Source organism: Trachinotus anak, unplaced genomic scaffold (assembly GCF_046630095.1).
Source record: "Trachinotus anak isolate AG129_WGS33_773 ecotype Australia unplaced genomic scaffold, CSIRO_AGI_Tana_v1 ptg000002l, whole genome shotgun sequence".
Lineage (NCBI taxonomy): Eukaryota > Metazoa > Chordata > Actinopteri > Carangiformes > Carangidae > Trachinotus > Trachinotus anak.
The window spans coordinates 4,910,468-4,932,495 of record NW_027273853.1 but is presented as its reverse complement, the minus strand read 5'-3'; the positions used below and the strand labels follow the sequence as shown (position 1 = coordinate 4,932,495).

At 38.0% G+C, this 22,028-nt stretch overlaps 4 protein-coding genes across 7 annotated transcripts; 2 read left to right on the top strand and 2 right to left on the bottom strand.

Annotated features, from left to right (window-relative positions):
• Positions 1 to 954: 954 nt before the first annotated feature.
• On the bottom strand, positions 955 to 2,548 carry efcab10 (EF-hand calcium binding domain 10). Its single transcript, XM_071491924.1, has 4 exons — positions 2,390 to 2,548; positions 1,656 to 1,820; positions 1,226 to 1,316; positions 955 to 1,115 (listed from the first exon to the last, which is right to left on the bottom strand). The coding sequence occupies exons 1-4, from the start codon at positions 2,538 to 2,540 to the stop codon at positions 1,070 to 1,072; spliced, it is 453 nt and encodes a 150-aa protein (XP_071348025.1). The 5' UTR covers positions 2,541 to 2,548; the 3' UTR covers positions 955 to 1,069.
• A 979-nt stretch (positions 2,549 to 3,527) lies between these two features.
• uqcc6 (ubiquinol-cytochrome c reductase complex assembly factor 6) lies at positions 3,528 to 5,030 on the bottom strand. Its single transcript, XM_071491934.1, has 3 exons — positions 4,903 to 5,030; positions 4,304 to 4,430; positions 3,528 to 3,677 (listed from the first exon to the last, which is right to left on the bottom strand). The coding sequence occupies exons 2-3, from the start codon at positions 4,409 to 4,411 to the stop codon at positions 3,558 to 3,560; spliced, it is 228 nt and encodes a 75-aa protein (XP_071348035.1). The 5' UTR covers positions 4,412 to 4,430; positions 4,903 to 5,030; the 3' UTR covers positions 3,528 to 3,557.
• Positions 5,031 to 5,667: 637 nt separating this feature from the next.
• Positions 5,668 to 13,070, top strand: LOC139629316 (G/T mismatch-specific thymine DNA glycosylase-like). 3 transcript variants are annotated; one of them, XM_071491866.1, is made up of 11 exons: positions 5,707 to 5,806; positions 6,045 to 6,112; positions 7,309 to 7,694; positions 9,118 to 9,317; positions 9,522 to 9,591; positions 10,533 to 10,668; positions 10,897 to 10,979; positions 11,111 to 11,205; positions 11,294 to 11,465; positions 11,589 to 11,745; positions 12,673 to 13,070. In XM_071491866.1, the coding sequence occupies exons 2-10, from the start codon at positions 6,057 to 6,059 to the stop codon at positions 11,693 to 11,695; spliced, it is 1,305 nt and encodes a 434-aa protein (XP_071347967.1). In that variant the 5' UTR covers positions 5,707 to 5,806; positions 6,045 to 6,056; the 3' UTR covers positions 11,696 to 11,745; positions 12,673 to 13,070. The 3 variants fall into 3 exon arrangements, with proteins under 3 accessions (XP_071347973.1, XP_071347967.1, XP_071347979.1); XM_071491872.1 differs by lacking the exon at positions 6,045 to 6,112 and having other exon boundaries at positions 5,668 to 5,806; XM_071491878.1 differs by lacking the exons at positions 5,707 to 5,806; positions 6,045 to 6,112 and adding an exon at positions 7,086 to 7,105 and having other exon boundaries at positions 12,673 to 12,810.
• A 1,139-nt stretch (positions 13,071 to 14,209) lies between these two features.
• LOC139629301 (G/T mismatch-specific thymine DNA glycosylase-like) lies at positions 14,210 to 21,982 on the top strand. Of its 2 annotated transcripts, XM_071491847.1 has the most exons (11): positions 14,210 to 14,348; positions 14,954 to 15,028; positions 16,626 to 16,792; positions 17,247 to 17,539; positions 17,646 to 17,715; positions 18,040 to 18,175; positions 18,372 to 18,454; positions 18,549 to 18,643; positions 19,418 to 19,589; positions 19,901 to 20,053; positions 21,126 to 21,982. In XM_071491847.1, the coding sequence occupies exons 2-11, from the start codon at positions 14,970 to 14,972 to the stop codon at positions 21,251 to 21,253; spliced, it is 1,356 nt and encodes a 451-aa protein (XP_071347948.1). In that variant the 5' UTR covers positions 14,210 to 14,348; positions 14,954 to 14,969; the 3' UTR covers positions 21,254 to 21,982. The 2 variants fall into 2 exon arrangements, with proteins under 2 accessions (XP_071347948.1, XP_071347957.1); XM_071491856.1 differs by lacking the exon at positions 14,954 to 15,028 and having other exon boundaries at positions 14,243 to 14,348.
• The last annotated feature ends 46 nt before the right edge of the window (positions 21,983 to 22,028 follow it).

Sequence of the window (22,028 nt, the reverse complement as noted above, 5' to 3'; positions counted from 1 at the left end):
AATGCAATAATTTGCTGCGTTTCCTTTTAATAATTCTATCACAAGCAGTGAGTTTTGTGTTTCTGTGATGGGCATTTCTCACAATTTTATGAATTCTTATAAACCAAGCAATCTATTAATTAATCAAGAGAATAGTCAGGGGATTCATCTATAATGAATATAATCATTTGTTGCAGTAGATAGATAGATAGATTAAAAAGCTGCACCTCAACCAATCACAGCAGTTAAATGATGCTTACACATTATCACAGTGTGCATTTTCCACACTAAGCACTATTACATTTAATACTTACTTGTATCACTACTTAGTCTTATTTAAATTCATGTACTTTTAAACTTTAAGTACATTTTATACATGTATCAATGCTTTTACTTGGCTAAAATATATGAGAACTTCTTCCACTGCGTATTATGTACTGTGACAACAACTACTGATAATGTTTTTCAAATCAAAATTGTATTGGAGCTACTTAGTATTTATTACTATATACAGTGTTTTGGAGCAGAAAATGTTGTATGTAATGAGTAATCATTATTATTATTATACACTGTGTTTGTAGTTATTGCTTATGTTTTTGGCTTTCTTACTGTGATTGTTTAGGCCCAGAGAGTCATGATCTTAAAAAGGTCATGAGTGATTATGGGTTGGGCGGAGATGATCCCAAAGGTCATTTTGAGGAGTAAACCATGTGCTCTTGTTAGGTAAAAACATTTATATAGAAATATATATTAAATATATAAATAAATATGAGTAAAAAGGGAAAATCATCTATTAGAAAATCATCTGTCAGAACTAAGGATGTGGACGTATGATAATGACTTGGTGTTATTTCTTGAGGGTTCATAACCTACAGGTTTTAGAAGAAAATCCACCACAATATACAAATGTTGACTTAAGTGTAAAAATGCTGGTCAATACTTTAATGAAAATGAAACTACCTGAGACAAAAACCCCACTGTTTCGGGCAGTTTAATAACAATGAAGATATAAAATGTGCTCATTCAGATGCATTTCAGTATTATAACACTGAATAAATGACATCAACTGAGTGGAAGAAAACATCAAAGTTCATGGTTGTTCATATGTTGCCGAGCATCTTTGTAGGCCTTTTATCCTGTAACAAAAAAATGAGATTCAAATTTATTTATTTATAAGTTGAATTTTTTTAAATACTTGTGGATATTGTCTTTGTCATGCTGTTTAGATTTTACAAGCTGCCCTTACGCGTCTGTTTTGAAAGTCTCGTGGGATATTCTGTCTTCATTTGCACCTTCAGGACATTCGTTAATGTTTTTTATGCCCAGAGTGGTCAGTGCTGTGGGGAAAAGGGCTCTGTGAGTATTAGTCCACAGTTCATTATTCTGAAAAAAACAACATTCCTGTGATAATCTTATTTTTGTTGCAGTGATGTGATATTTGGGTGAATTAAAAGTACCTATGTGATGAATTAATAAATAGGCTACTACATGTGAAATATTGTATAAGTATAGTATAATCACTGGTTCTGGTATGAAAATATTGTTTATTGATTTCTCTGGTGACCTTAGAATTATTTGGCTGATATAAATAACAGTGATGTATTTACTTATATTAAGAGTGAGTGCAGAGTCAATCCCTTTGCCCAAGTCTAAAAGTGTCCATGTCCTGTGCTCACCCTGTTTGTACTGTGCAAAAGTGATGTGTTTTTGATTAGTGGGGTCCAGTATCCCGAAGATGGCGTCCAGGTTGGAGTTGTTGAACAAATTCGGCCCTTTCATACCACTCTGTTGAGAAATCTTCAGCTGTTCCAACTGCTCAATAAGAAACTCTCTGGGTTTCTCTGAATGGAAGAATCAGTCGCAATACATCAGTAAATCACTGCTACTAAAGTAATAAAGGTTAAATTGTTGAATAGCAACATATACTACACTAATATTTCATTTAAATACACTTTGTATACAAGATCAACACTTAGTTACGTCCAGTGGAGAACCATTGGTGTGATCGTAACCTCAAACTATAAGACACAGTAAAGACACTGTGTCATTTTAAAGGGTGTAGTTTGTGGTGCAGTTGTATTGTAAGTGTATTGCATTATACAGACAGTTGTTTTTATTATTCAGCCCAACCCTCTACGCATATAAACGGAGTGGATAAAACAATAGAGACATCAGTCAGTCTAATGCATACGTGCAGCTGAATCAACACCTATTTAAACCAATTTCAACAAATCTGAACAGTACAGATCAAATCCAGCACAGATAGATTCAATAAGGTAGAGTTGTGACTAAAAAGCTAGCTTACTACCTGTGTTGTGTGTCCTGTAATTTGAGCTTGATTGCTAGCTATCGCGTTTTTCAGCACAGTATGTTAAGGTGTTGCGTCTTAAACGGAGAAACAAGCTCTAACCAGGTCTGTGGAAGAAGAGCATGCTGGTCAGGTTGTCCATGAGCTCGATTATTTTGTGTTTTTTGAGATAATCAGCGGCGTCTTGTTCTCTCTGCGTCGCCATCTTCTCCGCTTCACTTTTGTTTACATTTGTTGCTATGATACGCAACATCCAATGGTTGAGGCCCGCCTGCACACACATGTTTATGGTCCCTACTCCAACCCTAAAACCAGGTCATTTCCTGTGTAATAGTAAACCAAATAACAGTATATAACAGCCTTCATGGGGGCTGCAAATAACCATAGTTTCATGACCAATTCAATTTGAAACTATTTCTAAACCACATTTATTAAATACGGTTAAACTATAATTATTAAACAAAATAATTGTCAGACCTGTTGATAGTGACAGTTTTCCTATGATGCAATAATACTGCATTGTCTGAAGTTTTCCTTGCATTAATTACTTAAAACTTGATAAAACACTTTACAACAACCACAATACAAAAAAAACAAAAAACAAAAAGAAAACCACTCAGGTTTTGAACTTCAATTTTGATAAAGAACCTCAAGAAGATGGAGGCTGGAGGACATGGTAGATATTGTACTTCAGTGGTGTAAATATCTGACAAATCTGTGATTAATCAAATAATGTAGACAGAAAAGATGTGCAGGGAACCTTAGGCTTTTGTGTGCCCTGAGCAAGTCCAAAACAAACACACAAAAATCAATAGCAACATTTTACTTTTATGGTATTTTTATTTAAAATACATTTTATCTGCTCGGTCGAAACCATCAACCACTTGATGACTTTAGCACACTTGCTGTGTGTTCGTAAAGCGTTCTGTTACTCTTTTACATATTTCATCACTTCTTCTAAAAATGCACACACATTCAAAAAGGATGAAGAGATGTATTGACGACGAATAGATGCGAATGGTTGTATAAACAAAAAGATCATGTTCCAGATAAGATCCTTATCCTGGGCGGCCACACACCAGTGATGTAGCATCCGATTCCCTTCTTGTTTGTTCCATTGGAAGAGAACATCAAACACAGAAGACATCCATTGGCAGATGTTCCAAAAATGACTCTACTCCCAGGCACGGTTCAGCCTCCAGCTGTTGGCAAAAACTGGACAAAATGTGATGATTGAGTGTCCATCACAAAGAGGATGTATAATTCCATATCAGTCCACCTTTTGTTCCGCTTTAAACTGCTGTAATGCAGCAGCAGCTTCTTCTCTGACTTTGTAGCCCCGCAGTTCTGTCTGAAGCTCCCCAGGCTTCGGTGGGACATCTGGTATACTCTGAAAGAGCAACAAGCACTGTTATACACATACTGAAAAACTGAGCCTATTTTGTTGTATGGTGTTGTTAAAATTTCACCCCTAGCTATTTATAACACAGAAGCTACACTGAAATTTAATATAAAACTGTTCAGTGATCTAAAACACCATCAATAAGAGTCTGTGTTTTGTTTCTGACACAGTAATTCCACATAAATGAAAACACACTGGATTAAATAAAAATCTGACTGATCCATCCCTGCTGAACCTTTTACTTCTGCAGTGTGGTCACTGTCAAATGACATTGTGGTGAATGCAGGAAACTGATATACAATAAGGTGGGTGATATTGATGATCACAAGGATCTATCACTATAGCAGAACACTTCAGCTATACTAAAACACACACACACACACACACACACACACACACACACAGACTATATTACATGTAGTAACAGTAGTAGTACACTATCTGTACGTCACTGGCACATGATTTTTTTGTAATGTCCAAACTTTTCAAAGACATGTAAAAGACCATCATAATCCCTACATTTTACAGACTTGTTTGCTGATTTCATGCGCAGAGCATCTACAGAAAACCCAGACAGGCCACTGGGGGAAAAGAAGGATTATTTTGTCCCTCACCAGATCAGGTAGGTAGTACTGATGGACGAACTGTGCCCCTGCAAACATAGACAGTACACTGGCTCCAAACATCCTCAGGTACCGAGGCCAAGACACACCAGCTGGCATCTTCACAGACTTCCTCAACCTGCAAAAAGAGAGAAAGAGATTGGTCAACATTTTTAAACTGTGTCCCAGATAAAGCATACAGTCATTGGCTGCTTTCTCTTTTAATTTGAGCCAAGTTATCCATGATGTCAAATCCTTTTCTTGCTAAATGAAAAGTGTTGTTGTCTGCTAAAACTGCACAGTAATGCCTCATAACCAGGACCATACATCATATAACTGGATACCGAATTCGGGGATCCTCTATGGGTTGGGTTACCATTTGGGTTTTCTTGCTAAGCAAAGATAAACATTTATATAACATACTGGATATGATTTCAAACCACCTGCACATCGGATATATCCACTGACAGGGACACAACTGTGTCACCCTGTCAGTGGAGACATTGTTAGCCCTGATGTAACAGCTCCCAGGGGTAAAAGTTTGAAAAACAGACAATGGCGACAGAGTGACAGACATAAAGTGACATGAACTGAGGCTGGTAAAACCTTACCTTGTTTATCTTTCTGTCATTCAATTACATGGCCCCAAAATGAAGCTGATTTTCACCATCTTACACATAAGTGTCATGCAGGTCACGCTGTTTAGCTAACAGAAAGATGGTAGAAGAGGGTAGCGAGCTCTCACTCTGCCTTTATTCGCGGACACCACAAATGTTTTGATTCCGTTCACTGTCGCTCTTTTATGAATTTGTGGGCTCCGCTTTTGTGAATTTATTGGTTGAGGTGGATTGCAATTATGTCTTAAGTGTCAATGATAATAAATTGCTTACTGTTCTACAAAACCACTAACTCCTTCTAGAGTAGCTTTTTTTTTTTTTTTTGTAATTTCTTTTATGGAACAGCTAAACTCGCTAGCGGCATAATGAGCCATACATTGCTGTACCAGTTTAAAGCATGTAAACTAGTAGTTTAAGAAAAATAAGTAAATAATTCTCTAGATGGGTCCAGATAAAGGATTTTCATAATTTCTGTGTATTCTGAAGGTGTCCTGGTTTTACAGTGGAGTGATGCACTTTACAAAATCACGCAATCTTTGGCTACTGCGTTCTTCTTCTTCAATGTAATTCATGTTGGTGTTGTCATACACACGGGATCCGTTCCCTCTAGCGGTAGCTCGCATAGACTGTATCATGCACTTTGTTCCTGAGTGTATTTTATAATGCTTTTGATAAATAAAAAACTGCACTGACTGACGGAACTGTTCGGCCGTTAATCGCAATAGTCTGACTGTGTGGCGTGGCTAACACGTACACCTCCCAGCCAGGAGGGGGCGGTAAGGCTTCACTCATGGCTTCACTCGGAAGGAAACGTCGATCGTTTAAATGGTCTTTGTTTTGGGAGGATTCCCAGCCCCCCGTCTCGTTATCTGAAAACTAAAGACAAAATGTATGACAGGTATGTTAGTTTGCTCCTACATCTTTATGTTTCGTTAACGTATCAGCCACTGGAGGTTTTGAAGCAGCTGCAGGGCTGCGTTTTATGGTTAGCTTAGTGTTAGTTAAACCCTCCACCTTCCTGTCTTCCTCTTTGTGCTAGCAGTGTACTGTATGTGCTTTAATCTCCACACGGCGCATGTTTCCAGTGTGTATAAATGTACCTGACAGCACGATAAATGTTAATTTATTCAAATAAGTCAACAGTTAAGATGGAGGAAAACCAGTACACATCATTGACGGTTCCCACGGATTATTTTCAGCAGTGGTGAGTTGGTGTTGGAGGTGGCAGGTCCTGGGTTTTCATTTTCATGCATGAGATGGAGAAAATAAATATCATTTGACAAACGATGCCATACACATATCCGCATACTTTAAACTCAGGCTTGTAGCAAGTGATAGTGCAATTAATAATGAATGGAGAGAAAGACTACTAAGGTAGGACTAATATCTTTAATCATTAGTGCACTGAATTATAATTCTGATACAATAAATGCTTGTACTGCCACTTAATTTCGCCTATAATGATTTAGAAAATTAATCAGTAATTATTTAGATAATAAATTAATCGTTTCAGTAATTTTTCATGCAAAAGTACCAGACATTGGCTGGTTTAAGCTTCTGAATTGTGAGGATTCAAAACCTTTCTTTGCAATATATGATACACAGTTAAACATATTTGGTTTGGACTGTTGGTCAAATAAATTAAGAGATTTATAGACCTCACTTTGGGCAGTGCAAAGTTGTGATGGCTGTTTTTCACGACATTTTGACATTTAACTACAAACTAAACTAGTAAAAATGAGAAGGAGGTTAATCAAGAATGGAAAATAATTTTTAGTTGCAGGTCTAATGAATACCCTGTAGCTAGTCTGACAGATCAGAGGACATTAGATTACACCATCACTTGCTACAGATGTTATAAATGCACCTGCAGTGGTTCCTACTCTGCCTATTTGCCCCCTGTAGTGTGTGTACAGCCCTAAAATAAGTTCCTCACATGTTTGATTTAGCGTTGACTTCATATCAGTCACAGTCACAGTGTTTTTGCAAGTCCTATTGATTGTTTGTATGTCTTCATTCCATTCTAGACAAATTTTACTGAGGAGAACAATCGATTCCGTGTTAAAAGACCTATGTGTGGCTGTAACAAGTACATGCTCAAGGTTATACCCTCAAAACAGATTAAATCACCACAATAAAGGTGCAGTAAATGCAATGCGGAGAATACAAACAGGTTTTCATTGGTGCATGTATGTTTGTAAGTATCGTGTCTTGTTAGTTTTGCTCACCCACTTCTTCACACACCTCATTAAACACCAGACATAAATTGTCCTTTCTTGCTGTGTCCAAGTCTTGTTTCATTTTCTGCTTTTGCTCATCTTCCCCTCCCTTCTCTCTTTAACCTTCTTTCTCCTCCTCCTCCTCCTCTCCTCTTGTCTCACGCGTTCTTTTCTTTTTTAGGTACCAGTCCAGCCAGCAGCACCCTGAGGCGCAGCATGTGATGCCATATCACAACATGGGCCATTTCACAGAAGATCCCAGAGATGAGCCTGTCATGACTGAGCTATCAGTCCACCGGGAGCCGCCTCTTTACCAGGAACCTTTTTACCAGAACTACCCCACAGCCCCATACCAATACCAGGAGCCGTTGTACCAGCAGAACGGCAGGGAGCACCAGCAGCACCAACAGCAGCACCAACAGCAGCACCAACAGCAGCACCAACAGCAGCACCAACAGCAGCAGCAGCAGCATCTTGCAGTCTCTCACTACCCTAAGCATCAACATAAAATACAGCAACAGGAGCCAAGTGTCCAGCACCAGCCTCAGCCTGCTGGTCCACCTCCAGGTCTGGAAGATCTAACTTTCCCTCACACCTAGGGCAAGATGTCACAAGTTTTTGTGAAGCCATGCCTATCCAAATATGAAGCAGTTTTTGTTTTACAAATCTGTCAGCCTTTAATTTATTTTGCCCTCATTATACTGCAAGGACATGTCTGAGCTTGGCAAAATGATTCTCTAAAGTAATTTGGGGACTGAAACACATGGTATGTAACTTCTGCCGCTAGGGGTCTCTCAATCAAAACAATAACAAAAGACAGCATTTGATGACAGTGTGAAGTTGCATGGAATCATGGGAGTTGTTGTCTTCACCACCAATAGCCATAAGCATCTCCCGGTTTGGATTCCTTCAGTGTCAGTTGCTCAGGAGGATTTTACCTGAACCTGAATTATCCACAGAGGTCTCCTCCTCTCCAAATCAAACAGACCAAGTGATTATAACTGTTAAAAACACTGACTAAAGCAGTTTCATATTAAAAGTCATTGTTTCACCGACGCTGTATGGTGGATGCTAAGGCTGCCCCTAACCTTTGTTTCTATTGTTTCCCTGATAACTTATGATCCAGATGTTCAAGAGGTTTTTAATGTCAGCTGAATTATCCGCAGAGTTGTCCTTTTGTCCATAACAAACTGACCAGGGAATTAAAACCGATAGAAGCAATGAATAAAGCAGTTTCACTTTAGTTCAGTGGACACAGGATGTCAAGGAGATGTCAAGGATTTGCTTGGCTTTCTTCTCTGATAACTGAAGATCCAGACACCAGATGGACTACACTGCTCAACTGGTTAAAATGCATTGTTAAAAACAAAAACAAAAAAATCCTAAAATTGTGACTTAAAACTGGATAAAAGTCAATTTTGAGCTTGTGACATGGAACCACAACACTGACATATGTGCAGTGAAAATATGATGGGAATATGACCAAATGAAACAGATCATTGCCATGATTAAAATCACAGATTTCTCTGGTTTGAGAATTGCTGGAAACATTTGGGATAATGTAAATACACAACTCAAAAATATAAAACATGGGTCCAGTCATTTTTAGACATTTTATTGTGGGAAAGTTACATATTATAACTTTATTCTTACAGTTAAGAAGGGTTAATGGCTTACAAATGATTTTTTTTTTGTTTTGTTTTTTTGTTTTGATTTTTTTTAACCAACAACATCCTGTATGGTATAAAAATGAAATAAACACACTGTTAACTGCAGCAGTTTCATTTCAACCTACACTAATAACACTAATGGTCATGTGTTTTTGCAACTGGGAAAAAAAAGAAATAAAATGTCAACCAAATTTCTCATAATGGCTTCTACCATAAAGGTTTTGGACTCATATCTACACAATTTTCTCAAATGACAATAGATTTCTTGTGAATTCACCAACAGGTGTGTCTCTCACACATCTTGCTCCTCTCTGTTCTAGTTGTGACACCAGTGAAGAAAAAGAGAGGCCGGCCTCCTAAACAGCAGGCGGAGGAGGGCGAGACGCAGGTGGAGGAGGATGAGGCTGAGGCCGCCAAGAAGGCCAAGAGGGTTCTGAACCGCTTCAACGGCATGTCAGTGGCTGAGGTTATGGCCAAAACCCTGCCAGATGTTATTACCTACAATCTTGACATTTTGATAGTGAGTTATGTTCGGGGGCCGTTAAGAATTTATATTTGTTTATTTGGATAATTAGTGGGTTAATGTTGTTTATGACAGTTATACAAGGAGAACCACGTTTCAAAATGCTTGACACACAATGTACCTATGGTGTAAGATTTCAGCAGCATAAAACTGTAGGTTTTAGGTCTGTTGCCATGGTAACCCCTTCATGTTTCTCCTCAGATTGGAATTAACCCAGGACTAATGTCAGCCTTCAAAGGACACCATTACCCAAACCCAGGAAACCATTTCTGTATGTTGAAATTCAATTTCATTACTGACTACAGCGAATACATGCCAGTATTCAATTTTCCACCCTGCTGGACACAGCGATGGGTCCATTGTTACGAACGCTTGTTATGCAGCTCAGATTTGTTCAGACTTGTAATTTCAAATACAATAGAGACACCAAAGCCCCCAGAGATACCAACGTAAAGATGTGATGCAGCTGAACTCTGTGACATTCTGTCCAATATGTTGGTGTAGCCATAAAAATGGTGTCTTGGGTTTGAATATTTCAATCTGTATAAATGATGTAGCTTCAGTGGTTCACTGGAACAAGCGGACCACGGGAGAGACAGTATGCATGACACTGTTGAAAAATGTTTTTGTTCATGTTCAAGCTTTTTAAGGGGGCCGTAAAGGGCAATATCAACATCTCAGGGGCTAATAGGAAATGTAGGAAAGCCAAAGTCAAATTTATCATGAGTGAAGTTTGGCCAGACTGGTTTTCAAAAGGAGAGGTTGCTAAGATCATAAGCTGTAAAGTCCAGCGCCTCATGAATGTTATATATTACACTGTTTAACAGGCAGTACAACTCAAGCATCTTTTACATGCATAAGTTTAGTCTTTGATTTTCTTTTATGAATTGCGAACTTTTTATTGTTAGGCTGGTGAGGCAGCCGAGCAAGTGCTGTCAGTGACCGTACCTTTACCTCAGCACATCATTTTAAAATAATATATATTTAACTGTGTGGCAAAATCTGCTATCATCATCAGCTCACTAAATTATGCTGGAAAACAAACCTGCACATTGTCTAGCTGTGTTTGCCAATAAAGTCCAGTAGATTCAGTGCAGCTACAACACCTGAATGTTCCTTTAAAATCTAGTTTGGGTCCATTGTTTTTGAAATCTTATGCTTGCTTGATGGCCACTTGACCAAATAAGATTTCAACCCCTGTCTTCTTTGCAGGGAAATGTCTGTTTCTTTCTGGTCTGACTGACCAGCAGCTCAACTACATGCATGATCATAGCCTGCCGGAGAAATACAGCATCGGCTTCACCAACATGGTGGAGAGGACCACACCTGGCAGCAAGGACCTCTCCAGGTGAGGAAAAAAAACATACTGATGTATAAAGTTTATTGAAATGCAGTTTCACTAAAAATATATTGTGTACAGTCACAACTTAGTCATTTGACAGATGATATGATTCAGAGTGAGTGCAACTGAAGACCGAATTTTAGGATCATCAGCAGTGAGGATGTAATACTGTGTGTATCTTCAAAAAAAAAAAAACACTGAAAAGACTTTCCTGGTTTCATGTTTTTGGTCCAGTAAGGAGATTCGTGAAGGAGGTCGACAGTTACTTGAGAAGCTGCAGAAGTACAAGCCATTAATAGCAGCTTTTAATGGCAAAGGTAAAAATATTTTAACACTGACACTACTTTACTTTTGTCCATTTCTGCTGGAAGTGTTTACATGGCTAGATTCATAAAGCCATTGGATATGTTTAACGGTATTGATATGTTTTTTTTTTTTATTTTGACAGGTATTTATGAAATCTTCTGCAAAGAAACTTTTGGTGTGAAGGCAAAGAATCTGGAGTTTGGTCTGCAGCCCTACAAAATCCCAGAAACTGAAACAGTATGAAGAAACATTACTTGAATTACTCATAAAATATGCTCAACAATACAAGCGACAGTCCTCACCACATATTTCCTCTCACCTATAGGTGTGCTACTTAATGCCCTCATCAAGCCCTCGCTGTGCCCAGTTTCCCCGGGCGCAGGATAAGGTGCATTTCTACATCAAGCTGAAGGAACTGAGAGACCAGATGAAAGGCCTGGGGCCCAGTCATGAGGTGATGGAGACACAGTACTCCTTCGACCTGCAGCTCGCCAAAGGTAGACAGTTGGATGCTTATTGGGATTTTGTGAAACATAAGTCAGGCACATCTTTGTCATTTCTACACACATATTTGTGTCCGAAATAAGATCTGACTTCTTTCTGATGGCTGTGTTCTGCAGAGGATGCCAAGAGGATTGCAATCAAAGAAGAGCAGGTGGATCCAGAGTATGAAAGCTGCAGCGGTCTCCACAATGATGCGAGGCAGAGCAGCAGCATCAGCAACTAAAAGAAACTGAGGAGAAAAGAAAAACCAGGCCTGTCTACTGTAGCACACAGGTAGTGCAGTTACCATGTACTTCTCATTGAATTTAGCTGGATGTTTATGGAATTTCACATCTTTTTATGAGAAAAAATGTTTCAGGTGCATATGATGTAACCGTAAAAATGAGTCCAAAACACTGTGACTGATTACCAGTGGTGGAAGAAGCATTCAGAAGAAATATCCCAATTGAAGAAATCTTTGTTATAAATAAAATCCTGCATTAAAAAGCTTACTTAAATAAATGTACATACATATTATCAGCAAAATGTACTTTAAGTATAAAAGTAAAAGCCCTGATTATATAGCCAAACTGGTTTCAGTCAGGGCCACATTTCTATTTTTATTGTTATTGATGCATTTGCATGTAAACCCCCATTTTAATATTGTAGTTTACTGCGATAGAGCTAGTTTGACTCATTGTATATACGCTTGGGTAATTTAGTACATAACAGTGTCTTGTGTTTTATAGGCTCATGATGTGTTTTTAAAATGTTTACCTGTAAAGTAAGTTGTAATTACAGCTGTCAGATAAATGTTGTGAACTCAAATGTAATAAAGATGCAGAATTGTACTTAAGTGCAGCACTAAATGTAAGTAGTTACTTTCCACCGCTGTGAGTGGTCACCTATCCAAAGCAAGGTAAAGGTAAAAGTCTGAGATGTTTAGTTTTTGTACAATATTGACATTAATTGAAGCAGTGACCGTCTTGGAAGTAAAATTAATTTGTCAATTAAAAACAGAAACCAGTTTTCAGTATGTTAGGTTTACACAGTTTGCAGTAAATGACACAAAACACACAAAACATTGCCACTGTCCTTCAAAATATCTTTTGGTTTCCTGAAATGAAATAAGTTGTTGTGCTATTACCAAGTTGTTAGTTATTGATTAAAAGATGGTTTCTGCACAGCAGTGTAATCCGTCTTTACTGTGGTGTCTTGCAGCGAACAACAAGACACAGAACCACTGCGGCTGGAGATGTTCGCTCAGCACATATCAGTCATACTGGTACCACGATGCTTCAGTGAGAGCAGGAAACCCTCAGATGACACAACAAAAGAAGAGGAGTCACACTGTTCCTGAGGCATCACAATGTGACGCACAACACAGAAAGTGCTAACAACAGTTACATTTTCTAACTCCCAAACAGACTGTGCATGTTTTTGGTGTTATTTTTTATCACTATTTATTGCATTTTGTAAGGTATGTGTGTCCAGTGACTTATTTTTGTATTTTAAAGGAAATGACATTTTATGATTTATCAGCTGTATAAATAGGTAATTGTACTCTGGAATTTCTAATCTATAATTACAGAGTTATTAAATCTCTTCTAAAGCTGCAACATTTGTCTGATTGTTTAAGTCCTTCATGAGAAGCTATAATATATAACCCATAACACAAGGAAACACACACACAAACACAAAAGCCATCAGAAAGAATGATTTTATTTTGAGTTATTTTGATGATTCACTTGATGATTCAATGTTGAAATGTTTTTCTTCCCAGCAGCCCTGTATTCATGTCCCTGCTACATAGTTTAAACTAAGCATATAACTACAGAAAACCACCAACATTTAAAAGAGAAAGAAAAGCTGGGAAAAAAAGAGCCTACAGTATTGTATTTCTAATTTTTGCATAAAAAAGTCAACATTAAAAACAGAAATGGTGTAATATCCAGTTGAATCGACTTATTTTACACAACCTTCTGTTTATAACATGGTTGTAGTTAAGAAAGAAGAAATACAGTATTACATTATTAGTACAATAAAACTGCCCCATTGGAACCTTGAACTAGTGTAAGATGCCACAATAACAAACAAATGTATCATACATGTAAGCTTCGAAGTATTGTCCTCTACTTGAATATGATAAATAAAAGGCACTTATGTGTGGCAGATAAACTGTAACAGTGTAGTATAATAGGGAGTGCACAATAAATGAGGTAGACTACTTGTTATTACAACATTGATACAATAGTATGAAGATGTTATATTACAGATGTGATATGTATTGTAAGTGTTTACTATTTAATTTGAATTAATTCAGTACCGAACACACTGAAACTATCATTCAACCTGCTAGATTTGTATCATAGGAGTAGTAGTAATAGTAGTTGCACTCCCTTTTGGTCGTATACAGGGGGAAATAATCTCATTAGTCAAATTAAATAGTGAAATTTTGCGCCAAACTGCGAACATCACGCTTTAAACACCACTGACTACCAGCCAATGGAAAACAACCTCACAGAGTTTAAAAGTCGAGCAGGTCATACCAATGCTGAAATAGGGGTATACCGTTATGATTGGTTGTGACTTTATAATGCAGCCTACATTACAAATGCCGTATTTAAACAGATAAATTGGATACGTTCTTATATTGTTTTACAGTCTAAAATATATTCATTTGAGTTGTTTTTCTTACTCATAATTAAAGATCTATATTTGTTTACACCCCTACGTCTTAGACTTGAGATGTTCCGGTGTCAAAGTTGACCGGCAGGACTGTCATGTCTTTGTTGCCTCTGGAAGCACCTGAAGCATAGTGAATAGGAGAGCGGAGTAGATGGAAAAGAAACAGTTCTCTGTACAGAGGAAACAAATTTAAACCTTACCCACAACAGGTACGTTTAAGCTTATAAATACTGTTAAACTGTGTACAGTTTCTTTGCGAGGACTCTCAGTGGAAGCTTAACCATTCATCCATGCTAAGTTAGCCGAGCAGCTAGCCCTTGGCTAACATTAGCTGTACTTGTGGCACTGTTACTGAACCGCTGGAAATAAAACCATTTATAATATTAATCGAAATACTTAATCTAGGATTGAAAAAAGATGGCTTTAAACTACCATTAGCTGCTAGCAGTGTTCGCCAAACTGTTTTTAAAACGGTAAATTAATGACTTGCTTTCATTTAGCTTGTTCGTTAGCATAGCCATGGGAGGGGGGAAAGCATTTGGTTTGTTTACAGACTTTGGTGTTCAGGATATCTACTGTCTAATGAAATAGGGCCTGCATAGTGGGGTTTTAACTTCGTTTTAATGTATCATCGTCATCTACGCTGTCTTTTGTTGGTATTATTTATGTTATGGTTTATCTTTTGTTGGCAACTCCACATTTTGTCTACAATACCCTGCCACATGCATTCAGTTTCATACACTGCCAGACTCTTTAATATGCTAAACCACATGTACATCACCTCAACATGCATATATTGATTTATTTAATAAAGTCAAACCACCCAAAAGATGGAAGAAAAGATGAATGGATCACTGCCTGTTGTCTCCCCGGAGTATCTTCATCAGTGGTGAGTCTTCCTCCTCACCACAGTGTGTCCATACAGGATCAGATTATCACAGCAAAACTCTGAATGGCAAAGTGTGATGAAAATGAAATGAAAGCATGTGCAACCAGCTGCTCTTTTGACTTTTGTTTCACCATTTTTTCATAATATGTCATTTGGATTGTACACTGTGAATGACAATTTACTGTGTGTTGTGTATACTCTTACAACTTGATGACATTTTATTGTGCTTTAACACTGAATGAATGTCCCTGATCTATTCCCTTAAGATGATGTGAAGCTTTACAACAGTCTCAACATTACTGACTGTGAACTTAAAGTGCGTGTTTATCATGTGGTGTGAAAATAAGTTGCAAGCAAGTCTAATTCCAGAATTTGAGGACTGATATGCATTCAGTTTTCAGTTTATTAGGTACACCTAACAAACACAGACCTGTAATAAATTCTATCTTTATGAAAATTATAATGATCAGTTTTAGTTGAATCAATTTTCAGATAAGACAGAACTTTATCAACCCCTTGAGGAATTTGCTTGTGCCATCAACATGCTCAATTCAATGGAAACACTGGGAAAATACATTTTAGTCCATTCTAAATACTAGATACAATAGATAAAAATACAATAAATTAAAAAAAATAATTTAAAAAAAAGCAATGTTTATACAGTGCAGCTATAGAAGTGGACATGACAGTGTAAAATAAAAGGACATAGTTGACAATGACGTGTTGAAAGTGACAATTTATACTAATATTGAGAGGATAAAATGATATCCACGGTACTGATAGCAGAAGCAAAACAGGTGAAGTGAAGATACTGCACCCTTTACAGATATTGCACTCATGTAGATAGATAAAAGAATAAAGAGGTGTTGATTCAGCTTAGGGCTGCACAAATTAATGGAAATATTATTTAAATCAGAGTGTAGCCGAGTGCAACATCCAAATAGCAGGAGCTGCAGTTTTTTTTGATAAAGTAAAATCTGTCACATCAGACCATAAATGAAGCATTTTGGTGCTACAACACCCCAGCCTATAAATCATGTTCTCCAAAAGTAAGGGAACATGCTTGTTTGGTTCACACCCCAACATACATTTTTGTCATTTTTACATTTTTTTCAGTGGAAATAAAAATGTTTTTTATTTTTTTATTTTTTTGCATATTGTTCTTCCATAATTCAACTTAATGGTCATTTTGAAGGCTGTAGTGTGGTAAGAGATGTTTCTAATATTTAGTTCAACCGGATTGACACAAAGCTCCACAAACATTTCACTCTAAAATACCTTTAACTAAACAACTCAGACACAATAATTAGGTTTTCATTAAGGAACCTGCATGAGGATTCACTGACTTGTAACAATTAAAGGAGAAAATTCATCAGTTGTGTTATTCATATAGCAAACTGAATTATACATCATGATTATATCACACTCTATCAAATACAGAAAATAGTTAAACTAGACAATAAAAGGACAAAGGTTACATAACATATTGGTATGACTCAGCTTTAACCCAACAGCACAGCCCCACAACCCAGAGCCATCTGCTTGTTGCATTTATTGTTATTTCCACCTGTTTTTCTCAATTACTCTTCCACCACAGGGTTCAGTCTGCTCAGCAGTTCCACGCTCTCCAGGCCCAGTATTCAAGCTTCAACCCCAACCATCAGTTTCACTACCCGGAGGGGCAGGCGGGAGAGGCAGCCATGGCAGAAATGGCTAATCCAGATCCCATGATGGATCAGCAGGAGCCTGCCAACCTGGCAAAACGTACTTTGATCCCTTTTTAATAAAACATCTTTACTGAATGTGGTACCTGTGTGGATCAGATTGAAAATTAGTTAGTTTGTCATAAAGTGTTGACTCAGTGTTTCCACAGTAAGTGTGAACCTAAATGGTAATATCTGATTGAAAATACTATGATACTACGCAATGTTAACATCCTGACTAGTAGGCATTCTTTGGAGAAAAGCTCTTTGTATGTGAGAGGCAGCCTTTTCAAGCATATTTAGTTTCCTGAAATAATTTTAAGTAGTAATGTGGTTTATGCAGAAGCTTGATATGCTAGCAAACAATAAAACACTAAAGTAAACTAAATTGAGAAATATGAAGGTAGTGTAACATTGAGTCTGCCAACACAACAGTTCAGAGAAGTGCAAAAGTAGAGCGACTTGGTTCAAACAGTTCTTCATTTTGAAATCCACTCTCCTACCTCTTCTTACAGCACAAGCCAAGAAGAGAGGCAGAGCAGCTCAGCCCAAGGCACCCAAGGCACCCAAACCACCAAAGGTACCCAAGGCACCAAAACCACCTAAGGACCCAAATGCACCTAAAGCCAAACCCGGTCCTAAGCCCAAGAAGGCCAAAGATGCTCAGGCAGACGGCAAGCAGGAGAAGATCGACGAGAGCTTCAAGAAGGTGAAGAGGAAAGTTGACCGCTTCAAGGGAATGACAGAAGAAGAAGTCATGAAAAAAACTCTACCAGACCTGCTGGACTACAACCTGGACTACGTTATTGTAAGGTTCTTTGTCCATCTGTTTTATTGTGGAACCAAACACTGTGCTGTTTGTAAAGAATTTGAGGTTGTAAGCTTCAAAAACATCTGCTGATTTTTTTTTTCAGATTGGTATCAATCCAGGGCTGATGGCAGCTTACATTGGACGATGGTTTCCAGGACCTGGAAATCATTTTTGTAAGTTATCTGACAAGAATGATTTTGAGTTTTGTAGTCGTAAAACGGTTTTGGTTGTTCAAAGGTTTGTAGAAATTCATTAAAGTGTTTGAAGGGTGTCTGTGATCTACCTTTGTCAGGCCCACTTTGAGCTTTAGGCCTCTGGAGTCAGGACTTTTTTTTAAAGTGACTTTTACAGGTCAAATTGAAAAACATAACATCTCTGACTGATTTACTGTAGGCTACTCTTTCCATGTCATGAATAAGTGTTAATCGGGAAATTCCACCATTAACTTCTGCTTTGTCAGCTGCTGAGATGAACAACTGGTAACTTTTTGGTTTCAGGGAAGTGCCTGTTTCTGTCTGGATTTACTGAGGAGCAGCTCAACCACATGCACGACACCACCCTGCCTGCCAAGTACAAGATGGGCTTCACAAACATGGTGGCCAGGGCGACACCAGGGAGTAAAGACCTCTCGAGGTAAAGTCATATTAGACAAATCAGACCTCTCCCCATCACACTTGATGTTTGATGGAGTGAGGAAATGTATATTTAGGACAAGGAGGGGGCATTCTGAGTCAGTTTAGCAACCAGGAGCCGTTTTTCTAGCATTGAGATTAGAATATTGTTGTAATGCTGCATTGTGACCATTTTTCTTTTGTTTTCATCTCAACAGTAAAGAGTTACGTGAAGGAGGCAAAATTCTGGTAGAGAAGCTGAAGAAATACAAGCCTCTTATTGCTGTTTTCAATGGAAAATGTAAGAACCCCTCTACTACAGTGCAACAGTTACAGTAAAGTTATTTGCTAAAGTGAATCAATTATATTTTTCCTGTTTTTTTTTTCCCCAACAGGCATTTATGAAATGTTCTGCAGAGAGTTGTTTGGTAAAAAACCACAACGCCTTGAATTTGGTTTGCAGCCACACAAGATCCCCGACTGTGACGTGGTGAGAATTTTCTAAAGGATGTTGATGGAAGTTTTCATTTCCAGACCGACCTCTCTCCTGTATGAAACCACTGTGGATGTTTTTACACCATTATCACACTTTGAGACACTTTTAAAATGATAGGAATATATTATAGATGCTGTCCATCTGAACTCACATCGCTCAGTATCATTTATCAAAATCTGAAAAAATGTTGTTTGCGATGTTTAGTATAGATACTGGTTGTTCATCGTGCTCACACTAGGTTAAATGGCAGTATCATAGATCATAATACATTCTCTATAATGATAATTAACAAAGCTCAGGAGGTAAAGTGTGTCTTTGGTTCAATTTCTTGATTCCTCCAGTTTACATTTCAAAGTGTGGGCAAGATAATGAACCCCAAACTGTAAAATATTGGTGTGTGTATGTGTGTGTGGTTAAAAAAGACCTGTATTTGTAGAATGAATGTGTGTGAATGTGGTTTGTAGTCTAAAGCACTTTGAGTGGTCGGTAAGACTAGAAAAGTCCTATATAAGTGCATTTACCAGATTGAATGTTCAAGGTCTTAACTTTTCGGTAAAGTAACTGATGGCTACATGATATCAGTCAATATCAATACTGACATCTGAAAAAGTGAGAATCAATACTTCTGTAAATTATGAGACATCTAAAATATTTGTTCTACTCGTCAGTGAAAGTTTCATAAAGGACAGCTGCCGGTTGAGAAATTTTTCAACCATAAATTCTCCTTTAAAAAAAACCTTTTAACTCACAACCATTTCCCCTACACAGGCTCTGTATTTGATGCCGTCTTCCAGCGCTCGTTGTGCTCAGTTCCCTCGTGCTCAGGACAAAGTGCACTTCTACATCAAACTGAGGGAGCTCAGAGATCAGCTCAAGGGTCTCCGAAGAAACGCTGAGATCGAGGAGGTCAACTACACGTTTGACCTGCACCTGGCCAAGGGTAAGTCTGGGACGAATGGACCTGTTTTTGTGCCTTGGCAGGTTTTGTTTTCTAAAACTTTTACTGTAAAGCAGCATCATGACATAGAGGTACTACACTGCATAAAGAAAGGAGCAGCACGGTGAAATACTGTAGGAAGGAGGAAATAACCATTTTTTAAAATGTATGTGAGCATGGGAAGTAGTAGCATCATTGGCTTATGCGTTTAACTGCATCATGATGTTAAAATGTTGTCATTAGTTTGATGTGTAGATTCAGCCCAGAGCATGATTGACATGTTGTTTATTCTTCCTGTTGTTTTCCATCAACAGAGGACGCCAAGAGGATGGCCATAAAGGAGGAGCAGTACGATCCTGGTTACGAAGATGCCTATGGTGGAGCATATGCAGAGAGAGGACCTGAAGGGGGTGAAGCCCAGAGCCAGACGAACGGTCACTGTACATTCTCATCTTTAGAAAACACAGGTAACAACACACACCACACTGTTGAACCTGAGGGGCAGCTGGAATACAGCAGACGTGGTTCTGAGCTCTTCTGGTTCTCTCTTGGTTACATTCTGCATCGTGACCACAGAGAAAGATACGCATCTCATGTGCTGATGATTATTTTTCCACCACCTCATTGTTATCATTATTATTATTAAATAATAAAATTGATTCTTTTATCTGATTGACTGTGCAAAACCTGAAGACTTACTTTTATGCATGATAAAGAGAAGCATTAAAATCCTGACAAAGCTGACAAACCAAAGAATGAAATAGATATTTTCCTCATACATTATATATTATTTCACCCACAACCCATCTGCTGTTAATCACAATATTAATTATTATGAATTAACTGCAGTGCCCGCGGATGTGCATCATTTACAGTACAAATCAGAATCACAAACATTGTAGATTTACTTCTGCACAGTGTAAACTCAATTTACAAAATCCAGTTCAGGTTGTTTAAATTAAACAGCAGATTAGATTACAACAGTTTTTTCTGATTTGTTGCTCAGGCTACACTGAGCATGTGCGAGCCGGCGCAAACAGGAAGCAAATTGTCTACTCTGCAGCTGATTATTTCCACAAAATACTACAAACAAGGAACAGTAAAGACAGTTGTAGCATTAAAATGCAGAATTTAACTGAACAACAGCTGCTAGCAAAGACAACAAGGTCAGTAACACTTGTAATTTGTTATCCATGTTGTTTTCACCGCTGGTAGTCAAGGCTGGTAAGACTCAGTCAGAGAGTGACCGGGTGTGACTACAGAGTCCTTTCCAAAGGTCTCATTTTTTGCCCGTCCAGACTACAACACTTCAGAGTTTTCAAAATAAAATGGGCTCAGCAGTGTTTCCAGAAGTCTTGGTAGTGTGGACAGCAGGTGAAAATATACTAAAAGTGATGCGTTTTAAAACGAAAACGTTGTAGTGTGGACTCAGTTGTGGCTGCTGAATTGATGCTGAGTCGTGGCGTGGTATTGACACCCCCATCACAAGAAACCGTCCTGGAGTTAGTGTCACATTATCAGTGTGTTCTGTTTGTTCAGGAGGAGCACAGGAGGCGACCACGTCACAAACACCAAGCGGTCAGCTTCCAGACGGACAGTGGATGACCCAGTCCTTCACAGATCAGATCCCAGATATCAGTGGTGGACCAAAAGACGGCAGCATATGAGGACACAGGCTTTGACTCCTGCTGCAGTTCAGTCCTTCACCTCTTTTGTGAGATCTTAGATTGTTTTCCTTCTTATTAGTAACAGAGTGGAATATACACACATAGATGGACTTTAGAAACTCTGCAGAACGATGTCTCTGCGTTTTATTTTGTTTGTGATCTTGTATACATGTACGATCGTCTTCATGGCAGTCTTTTTAAATATGTGAAATCAGGGACTTGACAATGATGCTTGACTGTCATTGGAGGAGGTCATGTATTTAAACATTGTTTTGCCTTTGTACTGTACTGTACTGTACTATACTGCACTGTGATGCAGTAGCTGTAAACATTCACATCTACTGTTTGAACAGTAGATAAAACTCCAGATGGTTATTTTATCAGCTTGTCTGATCGGTGTGAGTCTATATGATCCTCTCTGTGAAATGAGGATTAAGCTGAGCATTAATATTTTTACATTCATGGTGCTATGAACTGACCACGATGCAAAGTGATCACTCTGTGAAACCAGACTCATTGTGGATGTTAGAGATTCCACAGAGGGGATTTCTGACAAGCCTTTCAATATAATGTTACAAAACTCAAACAGGTTTTATTTTAACCTTTGTTACCACTTTGTTTGCTTTAGGAATTTTAGAATCATGTTTTATATGTTTATGGAAATGTCATTCACAAGGAATTTTATGAAACATTTGTCCATTAAAATGTCCTGATGATGCTTTTTCTAAATTATTTGTTTACTTTTTTTATATACATAATGAGAGACACCTTTTAA

What these genes read in the sequence shown, in the direction of transcription:
- uqcc6 (XM_071491934.1), bottom strand. Translation starts at nt 4,411, where the DNA reads ATGCCAGCTGGTGTGTCTTGGCCTCGGTACCTGAGGATGTTTGGAGCC. An exon ending in AGTACTACCTACCTGATCTG is followed by an intron (nt 3,678 to 4,303) that starts GTGAGGGACAAA and finishes TTGCTCTTTCAG; the next exon opens with AGTATACCAGATGTCCCACC.
- LOC139629316 (XM_071491866.1), top strand. Translation starts at nt 6,057, where the DNA reads ATGGAGGAAAACCAGTACACATCATTGACGGTTCCCACGGATTATTTT. An exon ending in ACAATCTTGACATTTTGATA is followed by an intron (nt 9,318 to 9,521) that starts GTGAGTTATGTT and finishes GTTTCTCCTCAG; the next exon opens with ATTGGAATTAACCCAGGACT. An exon ending in CGACCTGCAGCTCGCCAAAG is followed by an intron (nt 11,466 to 11,588) that starts GTAGACAGTTGG and finishes TGTGTTCTGCAG; the next exon opens with AGGATGCCAAGAGGATTGCA.
- LOC139629301 (XM_071491847.1), top strand. Translation starts at nt 14,970, where the DNA reads ATGGAAGAAAAGATGAATGGATCACTGCCTGTTGTCTCCCCGGAGTAT. An exon ending in AGGACCTGGAAATCATTTTT is followed by an intron (nt 17,716 to 18,039) that starts GTAAGTTATCTG and finishes TTTTGGTTTCAG; the next exon opens with GGAAGTGCCTGTTTCTGTCT. An exon ending in GGGAGTAAAGACCTCTCGAG is followed by an intron (nt 18,176 to 18,371) that starts GTAAAGTCATAT and finishes TCATCTCAACAG; the next exon opens with TAAAGAGTTACGTGAAGGAG.
- efcab10 (XM_071491924.1), bottom strand. Translation starts at nt 2,540, where the DNA reads ATGTTGCGTATCATAGCAACAAATGTAAACAAAAGTGAAGCGGAGAAG. An exon ending in TTTTGCACAGTACAAACAGG is followed by an intron (nt 1,317 to 1,655) that starts GTGAGCACAGGA and finishes TTTTCCCCACAG; the next exon opens with CACTGACCACTCTGGGCATA. An exon ending in GAGACTTTCAAAACAGACGC is followed by an intron (nt 1,116 to 1,225) that starts GTAAGGGCAGCT and finishes TTTTTGTTACAG; the next exon opens with GATAAAAGGCCTACAAAGAT.